Raw genomic sequence first — 13,964 nt, 5'->3', positions numbered from 1 at the left:
AATCTATAGCAATACTGCAGAACACACAGAGGTATTGACTTCTTTCAAGAGGTAAAGCTTCCTACCAGTGAGTTTTACTCAGAAGAGGTTGGCTTATGCCATCTTTGAAGAAGTAGGGTACAAGCAAATCGTTGCTGTGCTGAGTATCAACAAATTAGAAATGGAATTCATAGTATTCTGTTGTGGACTGTACCTTGGATAATAAGTATTGAATATGTCTCATTAGTTTCACTTCAGTTACAACTGTATGAGTGTGACATACATCCATATAAATGTATAAAGAGATTAATGATGCTTGGGCCCAATTCTTTATGGATCTTGCTTCTCCTGTGACAAGTATACCTCTTTCTACATGACAGATGTATTGACATTGATGAGAGAGGGAGAGCCACCGTCCAGTCATTACTTGACCATCCGTTCATCAAGCCTACAGTGTCCAGCAATCCTGACCCTGTCAGTATTCCATCTGGGGATTCTAAGGTCCAAGGTATCCAAGTTACTTTGACCTAAGATTTGTTACTTTAAAAGTTCTATTCCGTTGAAAAGTAGAAATTCACTGAGATACTTCACAATTTCTTTCTTATGTAGATTGATTTCTGAGCCAGGTGACCATCTCAGATCTACCATATGTCCAACTGGTCAGAAGAGAAAGAAATATAGATCTGAAATGCTCACAAACTACAACAAACTAAAGACATATAGCTCAAGTGTCTTGGTTAAAGCAAAATAATTTCCAATTAAATGTTCTCTCCTTTAATGTGACTGCTATTTCATATTTGCTTTTCTTGGAAATTTAGCATAATATGGACTGTAAATTCTAGGATGATAGCTTTGGAGAGTACCAAAACTTGAGTTTTTTCACATATCATCTTCCTGTAGAAGAGCCAGCTTTGCTAGACTTCCCTGGAGTTCCAACATCTGACATCTACCTTGGAGTGTCTCGACTCCAGAGTGAGTTTGAGTTCTTGGATTTCCTCGGCAAAGGAGGATTTGGCAATGTCATCAAGGTACGTCCCTCTCCTCTGTCATCCTTGGGATCTATAATGGTAGCAGAATCATGCATGAGAAAGTCATCCTTATAGAGAAGAGCTGTAGCTAAATTGGAGTGCTGCATTTTCTTACAGAATAAATAAACAGCAGTAGATGTATGTTTGTTCTGTTTCATAATTATGTAGAAACATTTAAAAAGATTTTTGCAATGTAGGCATATTTGCCCCACATAGCTTATTTTCTGTGTAAATAATGAAATATTTACTTACATTATCTCTGATGTATTCTTTGGTGCTACACATGTACATGAAGAACAGTGATCTGTTCTAGATAATCATTGACTTTGCATATAATTAAAACATGATTGAGTGACTGAGTATTACAGAGATGTGACAGATGATCTCTTTCCTATGTAGGTGAGAAACAAACTGGATGGAAATTTGTATGCAATCAAGAAAATCTTGCTCAATCCAAAGAGCCGAGAACTCAACAAGAAGATCACGAGAGAGGTCAAATTACTGTCCAGGCTCAACCATGAAAATGTTGTCAGGTATGTACATTACCTTTTATGTCTCACAGCTACTACAGCACTCACCTTTGGGTCTGGATCTGAATCTGGATGAAATATATATCGTAAAGTTGTCAAACATGGAGAAAGGGTTCTAATAGCTTTGTTTAAAAGTTAAAGAGGCTTTCAGACTTTGAAGACACACTGGAACACGAGTATAGATTACTGTAAACGTGGAAATTTTCGCGGTACATTAATTTTCGCGGATTTCGCGCTACGTTCGGCTAGCGCGAATTCAAAAACGCGCGAATATATCTTCACAATTTTCTATGCACATTTTGAACGGGATGAATTGTGTGCGCTTCATCGATGATACTGCTACGTAGTACAATGTACAGGCATGTTTACGCTACTAGTACTGTGCGAAGAGACGATAGATTGCTGTGTACTGTAGCATGCAGTGTGCACCGCGCGCACCGATGCTACATTCCCCCGTGACTACGGTACTACAGTCACAGCTGTACTACGTATTTGAGTGCTTGTACTCACAGTCGAGCCGCTCGCTACGTCGCTTGTCGTACGCTGGCATAGCAAGCTATGTAGCAGAGGCTTTGGATGAAACCAGTGAATGTGTACTACAGTAAAGTAACCTGCTGCGGAGCGCGAATTTAAGAACCCGCGAATACGTTTTCGAGCCGCTCAGCGCGAAAAATTAATCGCGCGAAAATATTGACGTTTACAGTATATACAGTTCTAAAAATAACTGTATGGGTAGATGTAAAATCACAGCAAAGTTGTTCATCTAAAGTCATGAGTACATTGACAATGTTTCACCATTATTGTGTGGTAGAGAAAAAGTAGTATAAGAAAGATTTTTTGGGTTTTTTTGGTTGCGTTCTGCCAGGTACTACAATTCCTGGATAGAAGTGGCTGAGGAGCCTCCATCAACCGACAGCAACGAATCAATCCTAACGGGAACGGGAACAACTACCGGGACAGACAAAGACAGACCAAATGGCAAGGAAACACTGATGCCAAGGAATAGCCTCAGTATGTCTGACAACATTGAGGAACAAGCCCTAAAGCTGAGTGAGTTACAAGGATTGCTGCTTTCTAGATTCAAAAAGAGAGTCCAAAATTTGCTCCATTACCTCCCTCCCACTTTTGCAAGTGTTCGTGGAATGCTACTTGTAGAGTAGTAAATTTTTCATTCACAGAATTGTCACAGTACATGGAAGTGAGACTACATGAGGTTTAATTGGTACAGGACAGATTGTGTACAGGATACAGTAACATCCCTACTTTTGTTATCTATGTATACCCATTATCAGGCCTCAAACTTTTTGCTCATGTGCAGAATGTTCTCATCAAAAATTCCATCTGGCAGCATGCATACAGATAGTCATTAATGAAGCTATCCCTCTGTTATTATTCCTCATGTCTTTATCATGACTGTGTGATGGTGATTCCTGCCCCTAAGGTGCCCATGCCTCTGTTGAGTGGAGTTCATCAGGAAACATTGGTCTAATGGGACATGATGATGATTCTTCCAGTGATGAGGAGGATGTATTCTGCTCTCCATTCATGTGAGTTATATCCACTCTTCATCTCGGACATAAAATTGGGAAGACAAAAAATGTGAAAATGATTGAAATACAATTCTTTGCATTCAATATATCAATTCACACACCGACACCCACGCACACACACACACACACACACACACACACACACACACACATATTGTAATGTTAACACTGAGCATTAGGAATCAGTGACATTGTAGCTACTGATACAAACTCACCTACATTTAGTGGTCTTTATTATATCTTGTTACCATGACATAGGTAAAATCAGCAAGAATTTTTCTCTTTCTGTGCTGATTTTTTAGGCATCATTCTGAAGACTCATCGTCGGATGGAATTGCATTTATTGGCAGTGACACAGAGGACCTTCAGTCCGACAGCCGTCCATCATTTCACCAGGTATGGAAATGTTCTAGAATCAGGTGTTTATTCAGGTGTCATTGAAGGAACATTGGTGATTGGCGATTTGGTGATTTAAGAGTGAATGATAATGGAATCAAACTTGTGAGGCAGTGCTCACTGCGCCTTAGCAGTGTTTTTCTTTTGTTTTGTCAGCATGTTTAAAGGAATCATTACACATATTTGTGTTTCGATACTCAAAATCAGTATAGACAGTGTCATTTATATCTCAACCATTTGAATTAAAAATGTTTACTTCACTGTTTTGCAGTGTTTATACCAAGGCATTAAGAACCATTTAAAAAAGAAGTGAAACAATACAAACAATTTTAAAAGAACTGAACATATTTCCCACCTCCTTGTGCTACCATAGGAGAGCTCTGCTCAGTCAAATAAAGGCAGGTCCAAGAAAGAGAATGATTTGGAGGCAGAGAGCAGCCAGGTGGTGCCCCCAGTGCAGTATCTCTATATTCAGATGGAGTTCTGTGAGAAGAGCACACTGAGGACGGCTATTGATGCTGGTCTGTATGAAGACAAACGAAAGCTATGGAGCCACTTCAGGGAGATCATTGAGGGACTCGTTCACATTCACCTACAGGTACCTCATCAAACCTTCTTCCTCAACATCCAGTGCTCATGTAATCTGGTTTCTCACTCTCTCGGCTGAGATATGTTTTTTTTTTTTTCCATTTACACATTAGGTTGTATGATTCAGGAATTGCTTCAACCATTTCATTATCTCCACCAAGGAGGATATGTTTTTGTTGGTATTTGTTTCTTTGTTTGTTTGTTTGTTTGTTAGCAAAATAACTCAAAAAGTTGTGAATGGATTTGGATGAAACTTACAGAGAAAGTTGATAATTACACAAGGCACAGAGGATTAAATATTGGTAGGGATCTGGATAACCGTCTGGATCCAGGATACTTTGTACAGAAATTGTTTGAAGGATTATTATTGCCAACAAACGAGGTTGAGGGAGTTCAGGCTGCACGTATATGAAATGTGCACATGCGCACTGAGCACTCGAGGCGCAGTGTGCAGTAAGCTGGATATGAGGTAGACTCTTACTCAGTCTGAGACATAACAGATAGGCTTTTTTATCATCATTGGGGAAATAAGGACCAATTTTAGCATGCTTGTATGGGTGAAAATGAGCTGCTTGGCAGAGGTCTGTAGTGTGCTCTCCAAGTGCTTTCCTAGTTTTGAATGTATTCATATTAAGAATTTATGTAGGATATACTATTATGGGACTTAAGTCTGTCATACTCGCTTGATTAATGTTGTACAGGTTGGAGAAAAGTAAGTTATATTAAATCCCTAGAAATCCAGAGTCAAGAAACATCTCTACTGCTTTCCTAGACTGTGTACTGTTGTCCATCCCCCTCCTAATTTATCAGTTTGTATTTCTGAATTCACTGAGTGCATCAACAGTGCACTATTGCTGAGTAGTCCAAATGTGAGTAAAACTTACCGAACTCATAACGGATATTTTTGAATATGATAATATTACATTATCAGTCACCAACTCAAGAACTAATTAGTGATCGAGTGACAATCTTGGTTTACCAGTCAGTTATGAGTATTTCGGCAGCGTGATTCTTGCATAGTTTTTTAGACTCTGCTCTGGTTTCCACATGTAAGAGAAGATTCATCTTCCAGATTATTTACTTGCACTTTATGTGGCATTTTCTTCTGGTGCCGAGAGATCTCAAAGCTCCTCTTAGGCTCTTCTGATATCTATCAAAATTAACAGAATATATCATGTGTATTTTTGCCAGGGCATGATCCATAGAGATTTAAAACCGGTCAACATATTCTTGGACTCCAATGACCTGGTCAAGATTGGCGACTTTGGCCTGGCTACATCGGAGCAGATGGGTGCAGTGGTCACTGCCGAGATGTCCTGTCATAGCAGACTGACCGACTCCTCCCAGTCAGAGGAAGCCATGGCAGGTGTGTGTGTCTCTCTTCTGATCAGGGGCCTGTTTCATTAAGAGTTGCGATTGATCGTACACTCAAATTGAGCTTAAGTTCGACATTGAGCATAAGTCCTGTTTGATAAAGACACTTATGCTTAATTTCCAGAAAAATCAAGCGTAACTTTCAATATATTGAGCATTACTTGCGATTGATTGCAACTTACGCTCAATCTTTATGAAACAGGCCCCAGGTCAAGCCATTTCATGTGGTGGCTTCCATGTGAATGCCTTTACTACATCCACAAAATATATATGTGTTACTGTAAAAGTGGAAATTTTCGTGGTGTATAAATTTTCGAGCATTTCACACAACCAGAAGCTGGTGCAAAGATAAATGCACGCAAATATTTTTGCATGTTGTATGGTCTAGTAATAAACATCCTGATTCCGCGGAATTAAAAACACACAAAATTCATCTTACATGGCCAAGCGCGAAAAATTACTCGTGCGAAAATATCCACTTTTACAGTACTGGTATGTACAGTCAATGTATGTCCATTGAGACTTAAGATTACTGGTGTGGCAATGAGAAAAAAATAAACTGTTATCAGCTTCATTTGGATTTATTAGAAACTTTTCATAATTCATGCAGCCATTAGGAAGTAAGTACTGTATACACCATATAGTTTGCAAATTTTTTATTTTGTCAAATTTTGTGAGTCTGGTGTTATTCCCAACTTTTAAATCATGTGAGAAAATAGTAACTCTGATCCTGACATGAATGTGATGTGCACTGGTACATTCCTCCATCCATTGCTGTGCTCTACGATCACATAGTTAACCACTCAGGAGATTGTGGGAAAAATCTGGATTCACACACACACAAATGGTCTCACTAACTGTATGGCGTATGCATTATGTGCTTATTGGCAGTAAAGCCTTTCTTGAAGGACTAAGCACTGAGGATAAAGTGTCTTGCCTCGGGGAGCTAGTAATCCTACCAAAAGACTGGATTCCAACCAGGAACCTCAAAATTGAGAGCCTATAGACTTATCCACTCAGTCACAATTCTACTTAAGATGCCCATGGTTTACCATCTGAATGTGAAATTTTGGAGGTTTAAAGAGGATGGCTCGTAACTGATCAGTGGGAATCAGCATGCCTGTATAGTGACAGGACAATCGTTAACAGCCTGTTAACGATCGTCCTGTCACTGTACAGGCATGCTAACCTGGAAACATTAAACAGCACATTACTTTAATATGAGACTATTCTGAAGCAAATAATTTTCACACAACAATAGATACATATTGTACTCTTAAATGAATCCCACAAAGATTGGAACAATCATCCCCAGCATTCCCACTGATTCCCTTGATCAGTTACTAGCCATCCCCTTTGATAAAGAGAATCACCATAATTTGGATTTGAAATCATATGCTTTGTGTGTGTTAACTGATTTCAAGAGTTTTCATGTTATGGTTTTTTTTTTTTTTTTAGGTGGTCACATGACCGGGAAAGTGGGGACAGCCTTGTACGTAGCTCCAGAGCTTTGCAAAGCTCAGAACAGTCATTATAATCAGGTAAATGTCCAGCAGTCTGAATTATTAAGATTTTATAAAATTTGAAAAATTATTGTAGATTATAATGTTTCAGTGCAAAAATGTCCAGATTCACCCATCATGAAATATATGTGTACATAGGGTGTTAGCAATAAGATGTCTAGAGGAATGTGTAACATAACAGTCTACAGCAGTAGTTACTTCAAGTAGAAGTTATGGTACCAAGCAATTTTCTTGCCATAATTTTGCAGCATGTTATAGAGTACCAAAGTGTGATGTCATAGCCATTCATCGCCATGGAAACTGGTTTTAAACAACCTCACCTGGGCCAAGTGTTTGTATGCAAACCTGGTTCTAACCCAAGCTATAAGAAATGACTGTCTCATCATCACTTCAGTACTCCTTGTTCAGATATTGAGTCATTTTTGTTTGTCATTAATACATTTACAGAATTCAATTTGTTAAGAGTAGATTAGATGCAATGTATGCTTGTATTTTTTTTTAACACTATTTGGTATGTTCAAGTCATGCTATGATATGTCATGTATCTATTCTAGAATATTGGTCGAATTGTTCGTTGTTATTTCTATATTTCCATGTCGTTGCGACTGATTTCTCCTGACAGAAAGTTGACATCTACAGTCTAGGGATCATCTTTTTTGAGATGTGTTACCGAGCTCTCACTACTGGTATGGAGAGGGTTAAGATACTTGGTCAGTTGAGACAGGTGGGTCTGTGGAGTGAATATGTCACAAAGTTTCTCATTAATACTTTACCAGTAGTGATGAGATGTCCTACTTTTCAGTGCCTTAGTAATCAGCATTGTGATCATTACATCATTTTTGTTTTATTTCACTGTTTTATTACACTGAAAATATTTTCTGTAGTCAGTGTTTTATTTCTCTCAGTGTAACATTACATTTTGTAGTCATGTAACTTAGTTTGACACATAGTCAAAGGGCAGTGGGATACTGTATATGACTTGGCTGCTGAATGATACGCACAGAAGTCAAAACTGAGTTATTTGCGTAAGAAGATTAAATGAGTAATTTTTTAATAATAGCAAACACTATATTCTGCAGGAAGTCTGCATTTAAAAAAAAAAAGATGTTGGTTTGGTATGAAAATACATATTTGCATATGCAAATATATGCATTTGATATTAGCACATGACTCTGAGTCCATTGTTTGTACTAAACACGAAAGCTTCACTTTTATAATCAAAAGGAAAGTTGTAGAATGAAGTGTGATGGCTAAGATGTGAGTGTGTTTGTAACAATGGTTCCTGCAGGAATCCATCCAACTCCCAGAAGACTTTGATGAGGTCCAGGATAGCCGGGAGGCATCCATCATCCGCTGGCTCCTGGACCATGACCCCAAGGAGCGACCCACTTCCCAGGAGCTCTTGGAGAGTAAGCTCCTTCCTCCGCCCCAGATGGAAGACGCCCGTCTGCAGGAGATGCTGCGTCAGACCGTATCCAACCAGCAGACCAAGGCCTACCGCTATCTCATGACGGAACTCTTTTCTGTGGAGAGCAGACCTGTGGCTGACTTCACCTACGACATCGACATGCACAAGGTTGGACCTGGGACACATTGCTAGGCTTTTGACCAAATTCAGCCACATCGCTATTAAAGGATATCATAGTAATGCGGATGACAGAAGCTGTTGTTTAATCTCAGGTTACAAAAAAATATCAAAGCAGATGAGGTGAAGAGTTAATTCTACTCTGCATATCTTCATGTTTATAGCTTATAGCATAATCAATGCGAAGATGAATCATTGTCATATTAATTATGGCTCTTGTCATTCTAGCAATGAATCAAACAGCTGCTGTAAACATTGTCCCATAAGATTGAAATCAGAATATACATAAATTTTTGCTTCATCTACTGATGTATTTTGACAACTCCATCTTGTGTCGTATGAAAGTCCCATATAAAATTTAAAGAAGTCATATTCATTCCTATACTAGATTTACATAGATGTAGCAAACTTAGTGGGTAACTTCTGTGTGTTGTTTGAAGCTCTGCATGATCAAGTTTTTGTGTATTTTCCTCTTTCTTACTTTTCACAGGGTTTCCTCATGAAGACCGCCCTCACACAGCAGATGGTGTATGACGCTGTGCAGCGGATATTCCAGAAACATGGTGCCATCAGAATAAACACCTTGCTTTTGTTGCCAAAGACCAAGCTGTATGAACACAGTGAGATGTGTGCTCACTTCATGGACCACAGCGGTGGCATTCTCATGTTGCCCTTTGACCTTCGGGTATGCATAACTGAATTTATGCTATTGGGAGATTGAGATGGTTATTTTGAGAATGGGTGAGATAAATAATTCAAAGGAAATAGCGGAGAAACTCAATAGATGATTAGGCGAATCAGATAAAACAAGGGCATAATTGCACAGCTGCAACAGACTTAAAATGACTGGCTCTGAAATATTGATTAGGCAGTGAGTATGAATGTTACAGTAGACAGCCTATGTGAAAGACACGATTCATCTTCACTGAGACATGTAGTAATCTACAAACTAAACTACAAACACTAAACCAGAAAAGCATTTGTCTCATAATTTGTATTGATTGTAAAGTGGAATTATTCTTGTTATGCATGATGAAGTAACAAGCTGCACTGAGCACAATTCCCTCTCTATCTGTACACAGGTGCCCTTTGCCAGATATGTGGCGAGAAATAATGTGACGAACTTGAAAAGGTAAAATTTCTGGGTGTTTTTGTTGTGTGTCATTATGTTGAAGTTCATAATAGCAGTTTCAAGCGTCCTCTATGATTTGCAGCGCTGGTATTCCTATCATACTTTAGTCATTGATGTCAGTATCTAACTTTTGCTTTTGACTTTTTTAGACTAACCTTCATCTTATTGAGTGATCGATGTCTATTATGCAGTGTTCCCATATGGCTGTTCCAACATGTACCAAACCTCATGTCGAGGGCATTCATGCTGAAAAGTTGAGTTATACTTTTCTTGGCCTGAGAGATGATAATCATTGCGCATCTGTCTCCATGTGTGTGAAGGTACTCTATAGAGAAGGTGTACCGAGAGAAGAAATTGTTTGGTAGTCACCCCAGAGAGTTGACTGAGTGTGCCTTTGACATAGTCACCAGCACCCCCGGCAACCTCCTGCCTGATGCAGAGACCCTCCACCTCGTCAGTGAAATCATCAATGAGTTCCCAGATCTCCAGGTTAGTATGAATTGGGTAGACTAACCTTAAAGAAAGACTCATTTCTCATTGTTTTACACGTTTTCCCCTTTTTTTTCTAGTAAAGACACTGATAAGTTTACAAGAAGTGTGAATATATCATGACTTTTTAGCCTTACATTCTTCAAATTGATACTGATGGGTGCTGAGTTGGTGAAACGTTGCATTATGTTTTCTTTCCCTTCTATTTTCATGGCAAGTAAGAGTTAATGCCAATTTGAAGTTAGTTTAACCCCTTTCTCTGTGAGGACTAGCTGAATTGCTTATCTAGACACCTGCTGGTCCCAACGTGGCCAGATAGTCGAGGTACAACTGTAAATGTAGGCCTATGCTTCTGTTTAACTGTAAGGCATAAATGTGGATGCGTACTAGGATTTTTTAAAAGGTTGTATTATGTCCATGCCGTGTTTCTCTGACTGAATTAGAATTATCTTATCAAAAAATCCCTGATGAGCTGGTGTTGATAAAAAACAAACAAAAAAATGTGTTGGTAGGTTTTAGTTCCAAATAAAGGGGCAACATGTTCAAATGATGAGATAATGTCATCTATTGGTGACAATCTATGGTCAAGTAGAGTATTTCAATTAAGGGCAGTTTGCTTTTTAAGAGGAACATTAAGTTCTGTTTGGTGAATGGCTGATTGCTGGTTTATTGAACAGGCAAGGAATTACACAATCCGTCTGAACCATACTGGTCTCTTGACGGCCATCTTGAATCACTGTGGAGTGACGGAGGACCAGCACTCCATCGTGTACAGGACTCTGAACGAGGCCAGGACTGAGAAACTCAACAAGATCCAAACCCAGACCAGGCTCTGTGGCATGTCCTTCACAGAGCAGCAGGTAAGCAGTTCTCTCTCTCACTTCAGTCCTGTTCCTGCTTAGTGTCTCAAGTCCAATTTCAAATCTTGCAACTTAACAATAACACGATCAAATCTACAAACCAATGTAATTCATGGTGCAATCATTTTCATGAACAGATTTTATTAGACAGGGCTCCCACTCCCCTTGTCATGGACTGTATTTTAAAAACACAAGTCATCAGCAAATTGATACACTCTTTTGCAACTCTGGTCAGCTTTTGGTTGATAATCTTGATTGATTATCATTTTACCCTCACTTTTATATTATTTTTCTTTTCTGACAGAGAAATAATGTTCTTTGCCCAGTAGGTGGTTTTGTAGAATATAAAAAGTATCAATCCTAGAGTTACTCAAGTAGATTTTCTTATCTATGAATAAAGATATTGTCCTCATTGACAACTTGTTAAACCCCTTTTTGATACAAATGTAAATTCTTAAAATATGCATGCAATGTGTATAGCATTATGTTGTGAGTTGAACAGAAATACTCGGGGAAAACTTTTTGTTCATTTTTTCTTGTGAAGGTGGCAAACTTGTACCAGTACATAGAGCTTGAGTGTCCCCTCAGCAAGCTGACCACCACACTCAAACCACTGACCAGAGGAAACAACCCTAATGCCTTGATGGTCAAGCAGGCATTACATGAGCTGGAGGTCATCATATCTCAGGCCCAGATATTTGGAGTCAGATTACCGGTAATATTCTCTCTACATTTTGTTTTATGCATTTGTAATCATACATGAATCACCATGTAGATTTTGTTAAATCCTCAGCTTAGATAACCATGCTTGTACATATATGGTGCCGAGCTGTTACTGATAACCAGCTTTAATATTCAATGACCTTTGAGACAAATATCATGAATATTGGTGCAGGAATAGTGATAAGTGGTGGCAATGTTAAACCCTGGATGAGATATTTGCTGCATGTAATCTTCAAGTTAACATCTAAACATTTGTAGTGATGTATACACATGCAGTTTCTTGTGAAGTGAGCTTGAAAATGACACAAGATGAGTGGTTCTTTTTTCTGTACTCTTGTCACAGTGAAACGATATCACTAATAATTCAAGATAAAAGCTTCACTACTTTCTACTCTTGTCACATTGAACAAAGAATAAACCCTCTCCCTTCTGTTTGTTCCTAGTGATACCTCTTGGTTGTCATTTCATGTTGCTCTATTCTTTCTAGGCTGTTAGTTTGACATTCTTCCTGATTGTAATTGATACAGTCATTGTAACTTGCACTGTTTGTATATGTGTATATTAAATGTGTGTATGTATATGTATGTGTGTATGTACAAGCCTGTATAGTGTGTGTGTATGTATGTGTGTATGTCTGTTTATGTCTTTGTCTGTGTCTGTGTTTTAGGATTGATACCAATATTGCTGTATTCTATATCTTACACTGTAGATGCTGATCAATGTGGGACTTGTGTACAACATCCAGATCTTCTCAGGTGTTATCTTCCAGTTTGTGGCCAATGTTGGACACCGAAGAAAGAAGCCCTCTATGGATGTGTTGGCTGCTGGTGGTAGATACGACAAATTGGTAGGAAGATGAGAGAGTGTGGATTCGTTGAAAGATTGATACAGGGGATGACAGTTAGAAAGAATGTCTCATTGCATTCTTCACCTGAATTGTTGCAATGTGTGCATCGTGCTCTTGGAACTGCAAATAAAATGTCTTTCAAAAGCAATGACAATTAATGCTCTTATTGTCATCAATTTAACAAGGATGCAGTCTGAAATGTTTTTCTGAAATCAAATGTTTAATATTAGAATAGTATTGACTTCATTGACAGCAACTGGAAACTCTGAAAATGAAGCTGACAGGCCAAATAGTAGAGCAATATTTGTACCGAATTGTTAATTTTTGTTAGTAGTTTTGTGGATTATTTCTTGAATCATATCTTGAAGCAATGCTATTCTTCATATATTTGAATATCATTTTCTCATGACAATAAAGTCAGTGATATCTAACACTGAGACTGTGTTATGTCTTGGTATAGATCCCTGGTTTCAAGAAGCCCCACTCCATGCAGCAATCTCTACCTGGACCTTTGGCTGTAGGGGTCAGCATCTCCTTTGAGAAAATCATCTCAGCCGTCCAGTCTGACCCATCTACTGACCCGGTGAGCACACTCACACTCAGAGGAACCAAGTGTTATCACACTGTGCTAGTATTAGCATTAGATAATATGCTAACACTAAAGCACACACACACATACAGGCATATACTTGCATAACATACAGACATTGTGGATCTATTTAGTTGCTTTGACACATACACACACATGAATATACACACAAACCACTAATGCTGACACAATCACTCACACTAATACACAAAAATACTCCAAATCAAACATGAAGAAACACCCAATGCCATCTTTTCTATCGCTGTGAACTCTGTTAGTGTTGTGAAATTGATTTTGCAAGTATGATGTAAGCTGTTCTTTTTTATATCATCTAAAATTGCGAAATATTTATTAAAACTATATTGACAAGCATATTTTTAGTCAGCTCATCTAATACTTTGTATAAGAAAATAAAACTTCCAGAAACAAGGACAAAATTACAAAAGGAACAGATCTTAAACATACACCAGCACAACAGGGTGTAAATGTTGATGCCAGACACCAACAGATAATGTTCCCTACCTTGCAATAGACTGCATCCAAAGATTTGTAACTTATCAGACTTGTTTCTGGTGACAGATTAACACCTGTGTCAGGAAATCTTGTAAGAACCCTCAGCATCATGTCTAATCCATGTGTAGAAATTACCTTCACTTGAGGGGATATCAAATGTGTCAGTTTGGAGTGTCATTGGAGAACAATAATTTCTGATGAGACTAGATAAGAAAGATGAAATTTGTATTAAATTCACATTTGTTCCTTTAGCAATAT

General features: G+C 38.4%; 1 protein-coding gene across 1 annotated transcript in view; it reads left to right on the top strand.

Moving 5' to 3' along the window:
• Positions 1 to 13,964, top strand: part of LOC140233084 (eIF-2-alpha kinase GCN2-like) — a 39,977-nt gene that overhangs the window by 15,578 nt on the left and 10,435 nt on the right. Inside the window, exons 13-30 of the mRNA XM_072313201.1 lie at positions 360 to 487; positions 880 to 1,007; positions 1,407 to 1,540; positions 2,403 to 2,587; positions 2,979 to 3,084; positions 3,390 to 3,483; positions 3,860 to 4,081; positions 5,263 to 5,437; positions 6,904 to 6,986; positions 7,591 to 7,692; positions 8,257 to 8,544; positions 9,044 to 9,238; positions 9,636 to 9,685; positions 10,006 to 10,174; positions 10,852 to 11,034; positions 11,579 to 11,749; positions 12,467 to 12,604; positions 13,065 to 13,187. Coding sequence (XP_072169302.1) covers positions 360 to 487; positions 880 to 1,007; positions 1,407 to 1,540; positions 2,403 to 2,587; positions 2,979 to 3,084; positions 3,390 to 3,483; positions 3,860 to 4,081; positions 5,263 to 5,437; positions 6,904 to 6,986; positions 7,591 to 7,692; positions 8,257 to 8,544; positions 9,044 to 9,238; positions 9,636 to 9,685; positions 10,006 to 10,174; positions 10,852 to 11,034; positions 11,579 to 11,749; positions 12,467 to 12,604; positions 13,065 to 13,187 — 2,674 coding nt within the window. The remainder of the gene's footprint in view (positions 1 to 359; positions 488 to 879; positions 1,008 to 1,406; positions 1,541 to 2,402; positions 2,588 to 2,978; positions 3,085 to 3,389; positions 3,484 to 3,859; positions 4,082 to 5,262; positions 5,438 to 6,903; positions 6,987 to 7,590; positions 7,693 to 8,256; positions 8,545 to 9,043; positions 9,239 to 9,635; positions 9,686 to 10,005; positions 10,175 to 10,851; positions 11,035 to 11,578; positions 11,750 to 12,466; positions 12,605 to 13,064; positions 13,188 to 13,964) is intronic.

Source organism: Diadema setosum, chromosome 1, assembly GCF_964275005.1.
Source record: "Diadema setosum chromosome 1, eeDiaSeto1, whole genome shotgun sequence".
In the NCBI taxonomy this organism is placed as follows: domain Eukaryota; kingdom Metazoa; phylum Echinodermata; class Echinoidea; order Diadematoida; family Diadematidae; genus Diadema; species Diadema setosum.
This window is presented reverse-complemented; position numbering and strand designations above follow the sequence as displayed.